Source organism: Strongylocentrotus purpuratus, unplaced genomic scaffold (genome assembly GCF_000002235.5).
Source record: "Strongylocentrotus purpuratus isolate Spur 01 unplaced genomic scaffold, Spur_5.0 spur5_scaffold_13, whole genome shotgun sequence".
NCBI lineage: Eukaryota > Metazoa > Echinodermata > Echinoidea > Camarodonta > Strongylocentrotidae > Strongylocentrotus > Strongylocentrotus purpuratus.
This window is the reverse complement of record NW_022145598.1, coordinates 32,316,654-32,335,914: the sequence shown is the minus strand read 5'-3', so window position 1 is coordinate 32,335,914 and position 19,261 is coordinate 32,316,654. Positions and strand designations below refer to the sequence as shown.

The window sequence follows — 19,261 nt, the reverse complement described above, 5'->3', positions numbered from 1 at the left end:
ACTGAATGTTGATTACAAAAATATTATGGTTTAATTTAAAAAACGGCAGTACTGCATTAGGCTTATACATGCACGAACAGAACAAATAGATCTTAGATCAGTGGAACTGGGGACAAGTGGGGGTACGTACAATGGCATGCATATGCGCCAATTTGCTAAGAACGAAATGTAGCCCTTTGAGAAATATAAATCGTACTCATTTCTACCAAATACCCCTACTCTTTATAAGAAGTGTGTCATTTTGACACTGAAACGTCTGTAAATGCGATTTTCTAATTGACTGCTAAAATGATGTATTCTCCAACCGTAGGCCTATATATATTTACTGTCATTTACCCATGCCATTTTGAACTATACACTACGGCAAAATAATCAATTTCCCTTCAAAAAAAGAAAGAAAGAATAATAATAATAGTAAACAAATTTTTATAGACAGTGAGGGAATTTTAAAACCACAGTCACAATGCACCCCGCCCCCCCCCCCCACTCAGTGTTATTTAGGGTACGCGTATGCTTGTTCCCTCTTATTGAAAGCATCCCCTATCTGAGGACTGCCAACATTTCTGAACCCCCCTTTCGCGGGCTAAATATCAATCATGTAAAAAAAAAAACGAAAAAAAAAAGAGAGGTATTTTTGCCATGATAAAATATTTTTGCCACCCTTCTTCTCGACCCGAAACAACATATTTATTATAGCTTCCCTCACATATGTCCATGATCAAGCGACTGGGAGGAATTTTTTGTCTTCTTCAAATTTTCCCCAAATTCGCTCGCATTTAGTTGATCTAAATTATGTAACCTTAAAGGTCTTATTCAATATGTATTAAAGAGACTGAGCTTAAAGGGGAAGTCCACCCTGATAATATATTTGTTTTAATACAAGGAGAAAAATGAGAAAACAGATCAGTGAAGAATTGAGGAGAAAAATACAATAAAAAAGAAAGTTATGGATTTTTAAAATCCATAACTTTTCATGAAATACTTGAAATATGTGAGTCAAATTGGGAACGCAGTCTCTAAATGTGATGTCACCCCTCACATTTTTATCTTTTGTTGAATGCAAGAAATGTCATTGAATTCCATTATGTTTAAAATAATAATATATATTTTCTTCATGTCTATCTCGATCATAATTATCACGGATAACAATCTTTCTTGCAAGCACCCCATACAAAATAGGTCTATACTATTCCTTTAATATTAAGAGAAATGGATATTTCGGGTCGGCTGTCATTCAGATCAGTGGTGAATTGTGAAAGGATGACATCACAATTTCTGACCGCATGGCCAATTTGTCTTAAGATTCCACGATTTTTATGATTTTGAGAGATTCATAACTTCCTTATTAATTTTGTTGTCCGATTTTATCAAACTTTCACTGGACTGTTTCTTTAATTGTTTTGCTTTTATTGAAACTAATTTAATATCACGGTGAACTTCTCCTTTAAAAACCCAATTTAAAGATAGATCTGACCGTTCAAAATGCGGCTCTTCTGCTTCTCGAAACAAAACAAAATTACCATAGCCCCCCTCGCATGTGCCCCTGATTAAAGCAACTGAAAGACTAATTTATTTCGAATTTCCCTAAAGCTCGTTTAATAAGGCTCTCGCATTAATAGTTTATCAAAATTACGTAATCGTAAAGGTGTTCTTTGATATTTCTTAAGGTGTTCTTTGATATTTCTTAAAGAAATTGTGCTAAAAACCGGTCTGACCTCACAGATCTTTAATAAATTAACTTCCAGACCACTGGACAAACAACTGCAAAATATGATGCAGAAGCAGTATCTACAACCATGAAAATATAAATAACAAATATTGAGGATAATCTTTGATAATGTACATGATGTATCAATTAGAATATAGAGGTAATGCTGTCTGAAAATTGTGTACTCTATCGCTTTGCGACTACCCTTTGTATTGGTGCCCCTTTCTGTTAAAAAAGTGTCCCCTTTGTTGGTACCCCTCTCCCACTTTGGAAGTCGCCCGACCGCCCTAGGTAGTGGGTTCGAGTTCTGGCGCGGCACTAAATTGGCAACACATTAAAATCTAACATTTGCCAGATGTTACATGAGTATTGGTAGAAAATAATTCTGGGTTTGTGAGCACAGATGTCGATAGCGTAGAGAGAGAGAGAGAGAGAGAGAGTCGGGCTAATATTGGGAGCGCATTGAGCACCTTGCTTGGTGCCCCTTTAAAGTGTTGGGAGCCCCAGACATTTGATGGCAACATTTTACTTAAATTATATCATAATGTGAAAGAGGATGTAATTTAACACACACTATCCTGCAAAGATCCCCCCCCCCCAAAAAAAAAAAAACGGGTTTGGAGGCAAAATATTGATAAAAGAATACATAATTTTGATTTTTTTTGTTGTACCCAGAAAACCCAAATTTTGTATTCTTTCATCAATATATGACTTCAGACACATTTTTTTTTTTTTTTTTTTTTTTGGGGGGGGGGGGGGGGGGCAATGGCAGTGCAATTCATATTTTACATGAATGAATATACCATTGTAATAATACAAGGGATAATCTACCCCACTACCCCGCTATACAGATGTCTGTTCGGCAAACATAATGGGAACGTGGTAAATATTTGTTTGGGCATATCCGATCATATACATACACAACCACATTTGTCAACATCCCCACGCCAAAATTATTCTAGCGATTTTTTGTTCTTCACTACTTTGTTTTATATAGTTTTACGTATATTTACTTTTACTTCTCAGTTTCAATATCAGTCTGGCTTCATAATATATTTAATTTTCCATTCCGTCATTTTGGAGCAATAAACTATTTATCTAGTTTATTTACTCGTGGGGTAACCTCGATTAGTATGTTGCAGTTTGTTAGCTCCAATTACCAAATAATATATAGAGTAGATTAAATGAACGTACATGTTGGTGATTTGGTGATACAAATTTCAAAATTCAACCTTGATGGATAGCAGGGTGTATTACCAGATGGGAGGAAGAGAAGGATAAAGGAACATACCACATTATGTTGGTAACATTTTGGTTGTACGAAATTTCGTTCATATTTGTCAACAGGAATTTCATTAAAATTTCTTTTAAGATTTCAGTATTCTCCGTATGGCAAGATTCTCATACAAACTATAAAGGATAATAGTTTTGACCAGAAAGTGGATGATTTCGTGATCTCGGTAGCCTGAGTCAACTTACTTTATTGAATTAGCCTGGCCGAGCTTTTTTAATATTCTTATAATTTCCTAAATTTTCGACTAGAAACAGATGTACTATATTTAGTTTAATTAAATACCGGGTTTGTACACAGATCTTAATTTAGCAGTTCTTGTTTCTATATACATTTGGTCAGTATGCATAGATGTAGTTCAGTTTACTTAAAAATATACCGGATATGCCAATAAGTCCAACATGTATTAATTTCGTGTAGTTTTGTTTGCGCATATTGACGAACTCATGTTGACTACGCATTTTACATTATACTTGGCCCATATCTATAGTTTACGTTGCTAAACTAATGAGGTTAATACATTTATTCCTTGCGCAAAGCAGATGTCACACTCAAATTCAATATTTATGGTTCAGAAAATATGGAAGCTGCTGACGCAATCGACAATCTTTCTTCAACATAATTGGACTTACAATATTAATCCAATATCATATTTTAAAAATGGGTCGAATGACACGCTGCTATCTATCTTGAAAGTATAAAAAGGGAGACAGACAATCATAACTCATCGAGTTGCATCAGCTCAACTATATTCCATAGTTCGCAACAGCCTTCTTTTCCAACAAAACAAGAGATTTACTACCAGAGACACCATGTTTTCCTCGGCAGCTTTAGCATTCGTCGCTCTTGTCAGCGTTTTTGGTGGTGGTATGTTAACAATAATTTTTTTTTTCTGAAACGATTTTAAAAAAATAGAAATCCGATTAGAATTGGTATTATTTATATGCAGTACTGGATCCAGGTATGGGCCGAATCAGCCGAACCCTCCCCCCCTTTGAACGCCTTTAAATAAGAGAGGAAAGATAAGGAGAGGAGAAATCGAAAACAAGGTAATAGAGAAGAAAAGGAAAGAGCAACTTAGCGAGAACCCCCTCCCTGCTACCCTGATATAACAGAATGAATTGCAAAGAGAACATTACAATTTATATCGCTCTTGACGGACATTTAGAAGGTTTTGAATTGCTAAAACTAGAGAGTTGCCCGGGGCACAGGCTCTGTCTCTGGATGTCACCCGGAAAGGCTGGCGCTTACGAGCTCGCAGTGCACTCCAATAATATTGGGGCTGTGTACATTTAAAAGGGAAATTTACCATGGGAAATTTACAATAGTATGTAATTAGTTGTCTTTTCAAGCTTTATTGATCATGTTCCGAGCTCTGAGAGAATATGAACCGTATCTGTTAAGGATGGGCAGCGCTGTCCTAATCATTTTATGGGGAATGGTAGGGAAGCTTTATTCCGGCTGTGTGTGCAACATAATGCACTGTAGGTGACATTTTTGGGTCTATTTCTGTTAATTGTAATTTAACACTTGCTCTGAAATATTTATGCGATCTCTATTTTTATACTATAACCAGGTAACTTTGATATTCATTATCTTTTGTGTTGACAGAATAATGAGAATGATCCTAGCAATTTGGACTTTTAGCACCAAAATTGAGATTTATTTTTGATTTGATTTATTATTGTTATTCATCATTATTATTATCATTATTATTATTATTATTATTTTCATTATTTTCATTATATGTTCATCTTTAATCGTGCATGTATCATTATCATTGTTATTCATCATCGTTATTATTATTATTTTCATTATTATCATCATTATTATTATGTCTTTCCTATTTCCAGGGCGCTGTGACATTACTTTTCCAAATTATGAACAATTGGGGGTCTTCAAGGTGAAGGACCTACCATGCAATGGCGCCGATCCAGAAAGTCCAGACGAAATTGGCACTACATTCGAGCTTTTTAACAAAGCCATTCCACAAGGAGAGGTAATAGTTTATTTTCATTTCAACACCTTTTGTAATTGTACTACGGGAGTAATGGTAATGGGCGGGGGTGGGGGGGGGGGGGGGGGGTATAAATCCCCACGCACATCCTCTTGTGAGAGGAGAATGTCCAATAATGGCCTCTACAAAGATACCTCCACTTTTCAACTTAAACATTTAAATCTGTTAGTGAAAATTTGTTATGACTTTGCTTATGCTTATTATATACATGTTATCAAGATTACTCTGATAATTATTATAAAATTATTATGTAAAAAAGTGTAGAGGTCTTGTGAATGGGTACCTGGTAGAAAGACATTCCTTGACTGCTTGAGCGCCTTATCATGGTATAAAAGCTGGGATATTAAAATTCAAAGAGTACAGTATTATTACTGATAAGGCTATCCACGGTCAAAACAAAGAAGGCAGATTATTATTATCTATATTTTTATTATTGTTATTATTATATTTATTACTATCATCATCATTATTGTATGATATCTTGTATTAATACATTATAATTATTATTTTTCTATTACTTTTATTTCTATTATTTCTATTTCTATCATTGTTATTCTTCTTCTTCTTCTTATTATTATTATTATTGTATTATAATTGCATGTAGATGCTAGACTGGACTAACGCGGACAGTGTCAGAAGTTCGAGTTTCAACCCCTCCTGGCCGACCCATTTTTTGATCCATGGATGGACAGACACGATGGCAAAACCAATATGGATGAACTTGAGGAAAGCGTTGGTAGACAGGGTAATAATTTTTTCATTATATTGTATAAATATATATATATAAATTGAAAATGCTGAGAGGAACAATGTCCAACGAGATGTAGATTAAAGATAGTAGAAACTATATCAATTAACAACGCTAGATGTAATACACAAGGTACATGGATTGAAGTTCACAGGCGTTTTCGATTTATTCTCATTAGGTGAAGAGAGCGTTTTCATGGTTTTAAAGAGAATTATAATAAGATAATGATTATGATTGTGTCCTTAGGATGAGCCAAGAAATGTCATCTGCGTGGACTGGAGCACCGGCGCGTCCAGTAAGTGGTATCCGACTCCACGTGACAACACCCGTGTGGTAGGAAGGATCATTGGTAAGATGATCGAGCAGCTGGTCGACAATAAGGGCGCCAGATTTGAGGACATGCATATCATCGGCCACAGTCTGGGAGCTCACATAGCTGGTTATGCAGGAGAGGCACTCGGCGGCAGAGCCGGACGTGTCACAGGTAAGAAAGACGACGTTGTAAACCGGCGCCACTGTCCGCCATTTAAAATAACAGATTTGTCCTATGGGTATTCAGTGAGCTCTGGGCTGCAGAAATGTGAATCCTATTGCATTTTAGGCGTCTTCGTCATGAAAACTGAAAAATCGGCGTGGGTTACCTCGTCTTGACTCAACAAAGCTTTGTCTGTTAATTGTTTATATTATAATTGTTATTGACACACCGCATGGATAAGAATCGATCGGTTTGGTGACGGTTGGGCGGATTGATTTAGGTCAATGGGTCAAAAGATGATTATTTAGAATTTTTGTGAGAATTATTTGGGACATTCATTCTTTTTGACCGATAATGCCACAACTAAAAATTTGAACATTGTTCCCAAATTTTTGAATGGCATATGGAATTGGTGATATTGGCTTCTTTAAAGATTTGTTGATCATCATTAACATTAAAAACAAATCTCAACTCAAATGGATACGTAGCCGAATCTATATAGGTTTTCGTTGGTGTTGAGTCTCTTGTAAAATCTCATCCGTGGTAGAACAATGTATTCCCTACAGAGAGAGAGAGAGAGAGAGAGAGAGAGAGAGAGAGAGATGAAGGGGGGGGGGGGAGGGGAGGGGAAGAGGAATAAATCAAACACGTTGTCCATTTTGTTGTATTTGTTTCAGGACTAGACCCTGCTGGCCCATTGTTCGGTGGTACCGACAATCAATGCAAGCTGGATAAGTCAGACGCCATGTTTGTAGATGTCATGCATACTGATGGAGACCTGGTTGCTTTTGGTGGTGCTGGATTAATGGAGGAGGTATTATATGATAATGATAATAATAATTTAAAAATGAATAAAATTACTGAAGGCATTAATTTCGTATGTGCCTCTTTTCATAGTACTATTTGCATTTATTTTATATGTTGAAAATTATTTTGTAAATTCAATATTTGTAAGCGTTAAGCTGTGAATTTGGATTTGTATCAACAAACATTATTCAATTCAATTCAATACTGTTGCGTAAATGTTGTCTCTATTAATTAACGCATATTTGTTTCACCTCCACAATGGCAGTGCGGCGACCATGACTGGTACCCGCATGGGGGCAAGGACCAACCCGGATGTGGAATGTTCGATGCCGGATGCGACCACATGATGGCTATAGAGTACTTCACAGAAAGCGTCTTAAACAAGAAATTTCCCGCTACCAAGTGGGCCAAAACCGTGAAAGACTTGTTCAAGAACCCGTCGGACTGCATAGGTGAAGGGGACTGTCCAGAGATGGGTTTCAACGATCATGATGACTCAAAATATAGGGGAGGAGACTTCGAGATGGACACTTCCCTCTAGAATATATAAGCAATCAAGGTTAAATCCATTATTCAGAATGGAACCCCGCAGGACCACGTACAGAGATACCTGTTATTGACCTTCTAGAAATTGTTAAATTGTTGAGTATCAAATAGATTAGGGTATCTTGTTATACCATCAATTATATTTTGTTTTGTCATCTAACTTTGTGTGATTAACTCAGAGCTGGATACGAGAGATGAATCTTAATAGATTCTTTGAAAAAAGGCAAATAAAAAAACCAAGGACTTTTCTTTTCAGAATTAATTGAGGTTAACGAATGATCACTGTCATTCCTTGATTTTATATTGAAGACTGATTTCGTCGCTGGGTCTGTAAGACCGCTTGGCTTTAAGCACACTCAAACTCTCAACGCACATCCTGAATAGGAACAAAGTGAATTTCTTTTACCATTTTAAATTGAATGTTTTGAAATAATTTACACGATAAGTTAAAATAAATCCTTAACTCGAAAGTTTATGTAAAATAAAATAAGACCTATCAATCCCACCTGTCTAGTTCATTTTACAATTATTTACCATCTTGTCTTCGTGTTTATTATGTGCAGTGGGGATGAAAAGGATAAGAAGATAAAAATACATTTGGAAGAGCATGCGAGAATCGTGGTGTATTCAGAAAAGTTAAAGGTATCAATCACATTAAGAAAGACCACTGAAACAAAAAAATGTAAATATTATAGAACGAGAAAGACATTTAAAGAAGGACTGATTGGGAGATAAAAAGAAGAGAGTGGAAGAGAGAGAGAGAAAGAGAGAGAGAGAGAGTGTGTGAGTGTGTGTATGCGAGCGAGAGAGGATATCGAGGGTTCAGTGACACAAAGACGTAACTCCATATTTTGCCAAAATGAGTATTTGATTTAAAAATGTTCAGAAAAATGTGGGCTTTCCAGGAAACACAAAGACTTAACTCCACCCAACACCCCATTGAAGTCAATGGTTAGTGAAGCATAGCCTTATATATAAATAACTCCTTAAGGCCTAAGTGCTCAGTGACACACAAACCACTTTTTCTCAAAATGGCCAAAATGGAGTTACGTCTTTGTGTCACTGACCCCTCGATATATATATATATATATATATATATATATATATATATATATATATATATATATATATTTATTTACATACAGTGCGTCCCAGAAAAAGAATTATCGATGTTTTATCATAAATTAATCACAATTATCATTAATAAATGAAAAATATTTGTAAAGCTTAGATCCTGCTCTTTCATTTGATGCAACTCATATAATGCATTCAATTCATTTCATGCAATTCATTATATAGTGCGTCCCAGAAAAAAACGAAACCGAGAATTATCGATGTGTTATCATAACGTAGTCACATTTATAATGACTAAATTACACATATTTGGAAAGCTTAGATCCTCTTATTTCATTTCATGCAACTCATATGATGCATATTTCACGCATGAGTGATTAAAATGAATTTGAAGAGAGGAAACCAAAATGTCATTTGGCGGACGGTATCGGAATTCCAATGAAAAGAAAGAAAAAAAAATCACATTTCCAGAAAGCTGAGGTTCTGCCCTTTCATATTACACCTCAATCAGGAAAAATGAGCAAGGAATGACAAAGTTCTGTTTGTTTAAAGTAGTGCTTGCATTTCCATAATCTTGTCAAACGAATTCGTTTTCACTGGGTGCCTGCCATAGCAACATGCAGAATTGACAACAGAATTAACTCTGTTTCGTTGACAATCAGACATCAGACAAGTCTTTTGTCTACTTCATAACAATACCAGTGCGTGCCAATGCACTTTGCAACTTTTCACTTCGACCCTGCCCCTTATTCTGATGTACTGCTCATTCCATAGCTGCAAAGCCATAACAAATTTTCAACAACACATTTTAATTTTTTAGTTGAAAAGTGGAGATATCTTTGTACAGGCCATTCCCCTCCCACAAAAGTATGCGTGTAACTGGTGTATACCCCCGGACTTACTCCCGTATTATAATAACAAGAGGTGGTGTAATAAAAGTAAACTTACTATTACCTCTCCTTGCGGAATGGCTTTGTTAAAAAGCTCAAATGTAGTGCCAATGTCGACTGGACTATCTGGATTGGCGCCATTGCATGAAAGGTCCTTCACCTTGAAGACCCCCAATTGTTCATAATTTGGAAAAGTAATGTCACAACACCCTGGAAATAGTAAAGATATAATAGTAATGATAATAATGATAATACGAACAATTATAGTACATGTAATACTAATAATACAAATAATAATAATGATACGATTAATGATTAAAAAAAAACAATGATGTTGATAATAATAATACAAAACAACAGCAATAATTATAGTAATAATATTAATGATATTAATAATATAAAGATAATGATTAATATAATTTAAATATGAACAAGATACTAATAATCGGGTCTCATTGAGCCAGTTTAGCCATATCAATATTCCGGGGACTGCTCTTCTTGAAATAATTTCTTACCCAAGCAATTACAAGGTATCCATTTATACCTGTGTAGAGGGTGACGAATGTGGATGAATATTCATATAGAAGAATATTCAAATTCAAATTTAATGTCAGTTTTGTTGTTCAAAGTCCAAACGTCTAGGATCATTTTCAATATTCTGTTAACAAAAAACATAATAAATATCAAAGTTACCTAGTTATATTATTACAAAGAAAATCACATAATATTTCAGTGCAAGTGGTTAATTACAATAAACAAAAATAGACCCCAAGATATTATGCCAGCTTTGTGTTGTGTTGTACACAAAGCTGACATAAATATTTTCTTCCATTCCCCATAAAATGACTCCGGCAACACTGCCCATCCTTGATAGATATGGATTTCTTTTCTCGCTTTCTCCTTTTGCTCTATTCTTCTTTTTACTCTTTATTTTTTAAAAAATCTTTCCCCATCTTTTATTTCCTCTCTTTATGTGTTTAAGCCTTCAAGGGGGGGGGGGGCCGGCCGATTAGGCCTCCACCTGGATCCGCCACAGCATATTAATAATAACAATTCCAAATCGAATTAAAGAAATATTCATTTGAGAAATAAATTATTGTTAACATACCTCCACCAAATATGCTGACAAGAGCGACGAATGCTAGAGTTGCCGAGGAAAGCATATCTCACGTAGTATCTCGTTTAATTGAAACTGAAGAAATCTGATGAAAGACCTGGAATATAGTTGAACTGATTTATAAATGTCTTTCTCTCTGTTTTATACTATCAAGAGAGCTATAGGAGCGTGTCAATCAACCCAATCTTAATAACATAATATTGGATTAATAATTGTAATCCAATTTTGTAAAAGAGAGAGTGTTGATTACGTCAGCAGCTTCCATTTTTTCTGAACTATAAAAATATAGATCTGAGTGTGACATCTGCTTTGTGTAAGGAATAAATATATCAGCCTCATTAGTTTAGATACGTAAACTGCAGATATGGGCCAAGTTTGATAGAACATACGTAGTCAACAAAAGTGTGTCAATACGCGCAAACAAAAATACACCATATTGATACCTTTTGGACTTATTGGCATACCCGGTATATTGTAAAGTAAACTGAACTACATCCATACCGGACAAATGTATATGAAAACAAAAAGGTGAAATTACCATCTTTGTACACACACGGTATTTAATTAAACTAAATATAGAAACAAATATCGGAGTCCGGCAAAATCCACCTGTGTGTGGTCAAAAATTAAGGAAATGATAAGAATAAAAAATTAATAAAAAGAACTCGGCCAGGCTGATTCAATAAAGTAAATTGACTCAGGCTACCGAGATCACGAAATCAACACCTACATTCTGGTCAGAACTTTCAATCTTCTTTATAGTTTTTCATGGGAAAGTTGACATATGGAAAATACCGTTATATAGTGAATTTTTTGTTGACAAATATATATGAAGTTTCGTACAACTAAATTTGTACCTACATAATGTGATATATTCCTTTATCCATCTCTTTCTCCCATCTAGCAATAAACCCTGCTCTTCCCTCTTCTTAGTATTGTTTGAAATTTTTAATTTAATATAAAATCACCAAAATGTATATTCATTTAATAGTCAACTACAATAGACATACTTATTATTAACTGTTCACTTGAACTAACAAATAGCAACATGTTTTTTTTTTTAATTATCCCCCGAGTAAATCAATCATTGAATGCAATCACAATTTCTGGTAGGCCTTTTTGCAAATTAATGTGCACATCTTTTTCAGGGAACATACACTATTCATTCACGCACTATGTGTACCATCTCCATTCCCTGGGGAGTATCCCTACCATAATTATGATCAACATGTTAATACGCTTGACTAGAGGGCACTTCTTTGTGGTTATCAAAATGGAATATTGCAGCGGGGTTGGATCCTTATGATAAACAAATCCATGCAGGCTTTTTTACCTTTGATGTAAACTTTCTGTTGTACATAATTACTATCTCTCTTCCTCATAGAGATGAGCCCAACAATCGTTTCGCGAGCTCCACCTCCTCCTACTCCTTTGTTTACCAACCCGGTAGCATATATATCGTCGGGGGGGGGGGGGGGGGGGGGGTAGTTTTCACACCAACCTCTTCAGCCAGCTTGCAAACTTTGCTTATGAAGACCTCTTAGTTTCGCCTGCATTTGCCCCCTCTCATCTATTCCTCTGTCTCTGTAGTTCCTTTCTCGGCCTCCTGCACCCAATATAACGGCAAATGCTTTGTTTTGTATGACTGAGTGCTAGATTTACATAACTGAGAGAAATAAACACACACAAAGGTTATGACGCTGTACTGAGTAATATCTCGTTATATTTCGAAATATATCATAATGAACTGCCCCTTTTTCATCATAGCTAATTTCTTCATATAGAGCTAGTTCCATCCTTTAAAAAAAGAGGATTGTCACTGATAGAGGAGAACAAAAAACATTGGACATGAATTTATTGCCTCTTTCACAGTACTGTGAGGGGTACACAAAAGGCCAGGCATGTTACATATTGCAAGGAAGTGTTTTCCAACTTAGATTTTAGCATTTATAGGAGGTAGTGTTTATAGGAGGTATTTATAATGAGATATTTTAAATGTGTAATCATGTTTATGATCACTACATTTGTTAAGCGAAAAACAATCGGAGTACTTCGGTGAGCCCATATTGACGATTTAATCAAGAAAAGGGTCTGTAAATATTTTAATGGAGAGTGTACATACATACCCGCGATGTATACTTTATCTATTATATGATATTATTATCAAGAAGTTTAGAATATCATATAGCTTATGATTTAATATTTTAGTCAGTAAAATATATGGTTTGTTTTCATTTCCTATGAGGCCGTGATAAATGTCTTTGGTGATTCTATGTGATGTTATATTGGTTCAATCAAGTAATACCTAAAATGCATCACACTTTCAAATATGATTTTGTAGGAGTAACTTATATGACCTATCATAAGATGATGACGTAGATTCTAATCAAATGATTGGTTAAAATCGTATACGTGACCAGTCATTTATTTTGCATAACGCTTAATTTGGATAATGACCGGTCATTATCAAATGGTAATGACCGGTCATTGTCAAAATCATGTTATAAAACATCATTTTATAAAACAAACAATACAACATCTTATAAAACAAATAAAACATAATCTTATAAAAAAAAAATACACATAATTTTGTTCGGGCATTAGTAAAATTACCCACAATCGGTAACTTCAAAACAGTCCAAACACCTTCGGCTATCGCCCCGGGCGTGATAGACAATTCCAAAGGTACCTCGTGTGGGAATGTGTTACTAATGCCCTCACTGCTGTGTATTATTTGTATACTAAACTATAGTTTGATGCTCATGTACCACTTACATTAAATTTGGACCCATAAAAGTAGATTTTGGATGCTTCAGACATGTTTTGCTATTGGAGCCTCATAACAGCAATGTATCAATGTATTTTTATACCTGAAAGTGATATACTGTGCTCCTATTAAAAAGAATTTCCGTTTCGGTTTAATAAAATTTGGAGTGGACTATTAGGCTATTATTATTATTATTATTATTATTATTATTATTATTATGAAATAGTTTAAGGTAGCCCCTTTGACTGTCTTGAGTAGCTGATCCTTAAGACCCTTCGGGGGCAACCTCAAGGCCTCCGAGGTTTTTCGTTGGTCTTAGCCGACACCATCGTAGGGAGCCCGAGCGGTGGCCACGCAGCTCTGCCGGCCTCTGTCGGAATTTTTTATAGGCCCAAGATGGTCTTAAATCGTCGGATTGCCGCCCGAATATCGATCGAATGTTTACCGATTACCGAGCGATCTACGGGCGACCTGTTTACGAGCTATGCGGCCTCAAAACTCGCCATTAGAACATTGCTAATTGGTAAGAACTCTTTATTCAGATGTCTTTGTCAGCACTATGCCCTGTCCCCATGAAAAGGAAATATTTTGTAGTGCGGCGGTCATCTGACAACGTAACGTCGTAAACAGAACGTTCGATTCCACATTTTGGCTATTTGCTACATGCATCTAGTTGTTGTGTTTGTGTATATAGTCGACACCAATATCCAAGCAGCAGCAAAATAAATTTTCTATAAAAAGGTTCATGAGTACACATAAACAAATGAAAAAATATATAATGTGCCCCAACACAAAATGTTGCGCTGAGCTTTGTTTTGCTCTGCTTCGTTTTGATAAGTGCTTTAAAATTTTTTTAAAAAAACGTATATTTACCAAGCATTCATGTTCCATAACTTTTTTAATCTACTGGGCCTCTCAGTTATGTAAATAATTTGTATTAAATTTTGAGATCGTGTTCATTATCCCTATGCTTAACTGCGTCTACAGGTCACGAAAAGAATTATTATGATGATAAGTATCAAAAGATAATCCCCGCCTTCACCCTAGTCAGCTAATCAGTAGCCTTGTAAATCCACATTTCATTATCCGAGTAGTACCGGTGTCCCTTCACACACCTTATTTTACCCTTCTTTATTTTCGAATGAGGTTCCGCGAACATGATGAAGTTGGGGGGGGGGGGGGTTCTAGAAACGATCCTTATGAATAAAGGTAAAGTAACTTTATTTGAATAAATTTTCTTAAAAGTAATTTTATAGACAAGTTTTAGGGTTAGGGTTAGGGTTTAGGGTTAGGGTTAGGGTTGAGATTTTTATAACGTCCTGCTAATGTACAATGTATATATAGGTTATAATATATACATGTATATATATCGAGGGGTCAGTGACACAAAGGCGTAACTCCATTTTGGCCAATTTTAGAAAAAAGTGGTTTATGTGTCACTGAGCACTTGGGCCTTAAGGAGTTAAGTCTATGATTCACTAGCCATTGACTTCATTGGGGTGTTGGGTGGAGTTAGGTCTTTGTATTTCCTAGAAAGACCACATTTTTCTGAACATTTTGATATCAAATACTCATTTCGACAAAATATGGAGTTACGTCTTTGTGTCACTGAATCCTCGATATCCTCTCTCGCTCACATACACACACTCATACACACACACACACACACACCACCTCTCTCTCTCTCTCACACATACACACACACACACACACACACACACTTTTTATTCCCCAATCAGTTTTTCTCGTTCTATTATATTTACAATGTTTTGTTTCAGTGGTCTTTCTTAATGTGATTGATATCTTTAACTTTTCTGAACACAACATGATTCTCGCATGCCCCTCCAAATATATATTTTTTTCATCCCCACTGCACATTATAAACACAAAGACAAGATAGTAAATAATTGTAAAATGAACTATACAGGTGGGATTGAAAGGTCTTTTTTATTTCACATAAACTTTCGATTCAAGGATTTATTTCAACTTATCGTGTAAATTATTTCAAAACATTTCAATTTAAAATGGTAAAAGTAATTCACTTTGCTCCTATTCAGGATGTGCGTTGAGAGTTGGGGGGTTCTTAAAGCCAAAGCGGTCTTACGGACCCAGTGACGAAATCAGTCTACAATAAAAAATCAAGGAATGACAGTGATTATTCGTTAACCTCAATTAATTCTGAAAAGAAAAGTCCTTAGTTATTGTTTGCCTATTGTCAAAGAATCTTTTGAGATTCATCTAACGTTCTTCACTCTAAATTAATCACACAAAGGTAGATGACAAAACAAAAGGTAATTAGATGGTATAACCAGATACCCTAATCTATTTGATACTCAACAATTGAACAATTTCTAGAAGGTCACTAACAGGAATCCCTGTATGTGGTCCTGCAGGGTTCCATTCCGAATAATGGATTCAACCTTGCAGTTGCTTGTATTCATTCTAGAGGGGCGTGTCCATCTCGAAGTCTCCTCCCCTGTATTTCGGGTCATCACGATCGTGGAAACCCATCTCTGGGCAGTCTCCTTCATTTGTGCAGTCCGACGGGTTCTTGAACAAGTCTTTCACGGTTTTGGCCCATTTGGTCGCGGGAAATTTCTTGTTTAAGACGCTTTCTGTGAAGTACTCTATAGCCATCATGTGGTCGCATCCGGCATCGAACATTCCACATCCGGGTTGGTCCTTACCCCCATGCGGGTACCAGTCATGGTCGCCGCACTGCCATTGTTGAGGTGAAACAAATATGCGTTAATTAATAGAGACAACATTTACGCAACAGTATTGGATTGAATTGAATAACGTTTATTAGTACAAATGCAAATTCCTAGTTTAACGCTGACAAATATTGAATTTACAAAATAAACGCAAATAGTACTTTGGAAATAGGCACATATGAAATGAATACCTTCAGTAATTTGTTTCTGTTTTAAATAATTATTTTAATTATTATCATTAACATACCTCCTCCATTAATCCAGCACCACCAAAAGCAACCAGGTCTCCATCAGTATGCATGACATCTACAAAAATGGCGTCTGACCGATCCAGTTTACATTGATCGTCGGTACCACCGAACAATGGGCCAGCAGGGTCAAGTCCTGAAACAAATACAACAAAATGGACAACTTGCTTAATGTATTCCTCTCCCGTCCCCCTCTCTGTCTCTCTTTCTCTTTTTCTCTATCTCTATAGGGAATACATTGTTCTACGACGGATGAGATTTAACAAGAGACTCAACACCAACCAAAACCTATTATGATCCAGCTACGTATCCCTGTTGAGTTGTTCATGTTAATGATGTTCAACAAATCATTTAAGAAACTAATATCACCACTTCCAAATGCCTGAATAATAATTTCGGATCCATTCAAAAAACTGAAAACAATGTTTAAATTTTCAGTTGAGGCATTATCGGTCAAAAAAAATGTATTTCTCAAATAATTCTCACAAAAAATCTAAATAATCATCTTTTAACCTATTGTTACCTCGGTCAATCCGCCAAACCGTCACAAATCCGATCGATTCTCATCCATTCGGCGTATTAATAACAATTATAATATTAACAATTAACGGACAAAGCTTTGTTGAGACAAGATGAGGTAACCCACGCCGATTTTTCAGTATTAAAAATAACCTTTAGTTCTGGTAAAAAAAAGGAAAATGAATTCTCACAGAATCAAACGAAGCTTACACTGAATGTTCAAGATTACAAATAAATGTCATGTGCCAAACGATTTTGGTAGAAAATGTATACTGGCTGGGTAATGAGCATAGAAAAATGAAAATCAAGGTAAGTAGGCCCGACACCATGTGTGTAGTCCCACATCTTTCTGTGTACAGTGCTTATTACTTTACCAAGACTGGGCAAATTTGTTATGATTTTGATGACTCGAGAACCTTGCAGTACACACCAAAACTTACATGCTACATGATCAACTTTTTTCTGATCCATTCCACAACTTTTCTTTCACAATGCAATCGCATGAACAGAACTCAACTTTATCTTAAGTAATGACTCCTTAAATGCAATACGCTTTAAATTTCTGTATCTTATAGCCCGGAGCTCAGTGAATGCCCATAGGACCTTTGTTGTGCGCTGTTACACGTTTAAACTAAACCAATCTTTTATTTTAAATAGAGGACAATGGCGCCGGTTTACCACGCCATATGTGAGGGAGCCTTTCGTCTTTCTTACCTGTGACACGTCCGGCTCTGCCACCGAGTGCCTCTCCCGCATAACCAGCTATGTGAGCTCCCAGACTGTGGCCGATGATATGCATGTCCTCAAATCTGGCGCCCTTATTGTCGACCAGCTGCTCGATCATCTTACCAATGATCCTTCCTACCACACGGGTGTTGTCACGTGGGGTAGGATACCACTTGCTGGACGCGCCAGTGCTCCAGTCCACGCAGATGACATTCCTTGGCTCATCCTAAAGACACAATCATAATCATTTTCTTATTATAATTCTCTTTAAAACCATGAAAATGCTCTCTTCACCTGATGACAATAATTCGAAAACGCATGCGAACTTCAATCCATGCCCGTTGTGTATTACATCTACCGTTGTTGATTGATATAGTTTGTAATATCGTCAATCTACATCTCGTTGGACATTCTTCCTCTTAGCATTTTCAATTTATATATAGGCTTATCATATTTATATAATATAATGCAAAAAAGATTACCCTGTCTACCAACGCTTTCCTCAAGTTAATCCATAGTGGTTTTGCCATCGTGTCTGTCCATCCATGAATCAAGAAATGGGTCGGCCAGGAAGGGTTGAAACCCGATCCGTCGTTATTGCCAGCGTTGGTCCAGTCTAGCATCTACATGCAATCATAATATCATAATTAAAATAATAAATAATAATATGAGAAATAAAAGTAATAGAAAAATAATAATTATAATGTATTTATAAAAAAATATGATACATTGATGATAATGATAGTAATAATGATGGTAATAAATATGATGATAACAATGATAAAATTAATGATGATATTAATTTGCCTTCTCCTTTTTTGTATTGCGGATAGCCTTATCAGTATCAATACTGTATTATTTGGCGGCTCCGAAATCATTTTATTATCCCAGCTTTTATAGCCGATCTAGCTATCATGATAAGGCGCTCAAGCAGTCAGAAGAAATTGCTTCCTACCTGATACCCATTTACAAGACCTGGTGGCATGGGTGTCGATCCCGGGGGGGATGGGGGGGATATATCCCCCCCAATATTTCAGGTGGGGGGGATGGCCTGTACAATCATCCCCCCCAATAATTCACCATAAAAAAAATATAAAAAAATGAAGAGAAAAATTAATGATGAGAGTCCGATGAGAGTAGTTAATGGTTATTAGTCGCAAGATGACCATCAATATACACATTTTGCTATCTCATTTTTACAATACATACATATATACAAAGTAAATAAGACAACCGTATATGAGACAAGAATAAATTGAATTCTCGCTCATACGGCTTCATCAGGAATTGATGAATTTATTCAATTTGTTCAATCAACAGCATCATAGAAATGCAGTGCGCCAAATGCAAAGACGCAGCATCAAAAGCAACGAGCTAAATGTTAAGTGTGAAGCACAAAAGTAGCAATCTGCAATGCACATCAGACAATCCTGGACGGTGTAAACATAGATGAACTCTGTGACGATTTCGTGATGAGATCGGAGACAAGGAGAAAGATTTTCGGACATTAGTATGACTTATAAAATAGTTCACTAGTTGTTATGTTGTTTCCGTTCACCCTTTTTAAAATTCACGTCATTGTATCTTTATTTTTATTTTTTTCACTCATTTTTT

At 35.8% G+C, this 19,261-nt stretch overlaps 2 protein-coding genes across 2 annotated transcripts; one reads left to right on the top strand and one right to left on the bottom strand.

Moving 5' to 3' along the window:
* Nucleotides 1-3,677: 3,677 nt before the first annotated feature.
* Nucleotides 3,678-8,097, top strand: LOC115918571 (pancreatic lipase-related protein 2-like). Its single transcript, XM_030983397.1, has 6 exons — nt 3,678-3,866; nt 4,853-4,998; nt 5,621-5,761; nt 6,011-6,248; nt 6,917-7,053; nt 7,312-8,097. The coding sequence occupies exons 1-6, from the start codon at nt 3,812-3,814 to the stop codon at nt 7,585-7,587; spliced, it is 993 nt and encodes a 330-aa protein (XP_030839257.1). The 5' UTR covers nt 3,678-3,811; the 3' UTR covers nt 7,588-8,097.
* A 7,258-nt stretch (nt 8,098-15,355) lies between these two features.
* On the bottom strand, nt 15,356-18,233 carry LOC115918570 (lipase member H-like). The gene is made up of 4 exons (XM_030983396.1): nt 18,130-18,233; nt 17,636-17,873; nt 16,402-16,538; nt 15,356-16,158 (listed from the first exon to the last, which is right to left on the bottom strand). Exons 1-4 carry the CDS (start codon nt 18,175-18,177, stop codon nt 15,883-15,885), a joined length of 699 nt encoding a protein of 232 aa, XP_030839256.1. The 5' UTR covers nt 18,178-18,233; the 3' UTR covers nt 15,356-15,882.
* Between the last annotated feature and the right edge of the window lie 1,028 nt (nt 18,234-19,261).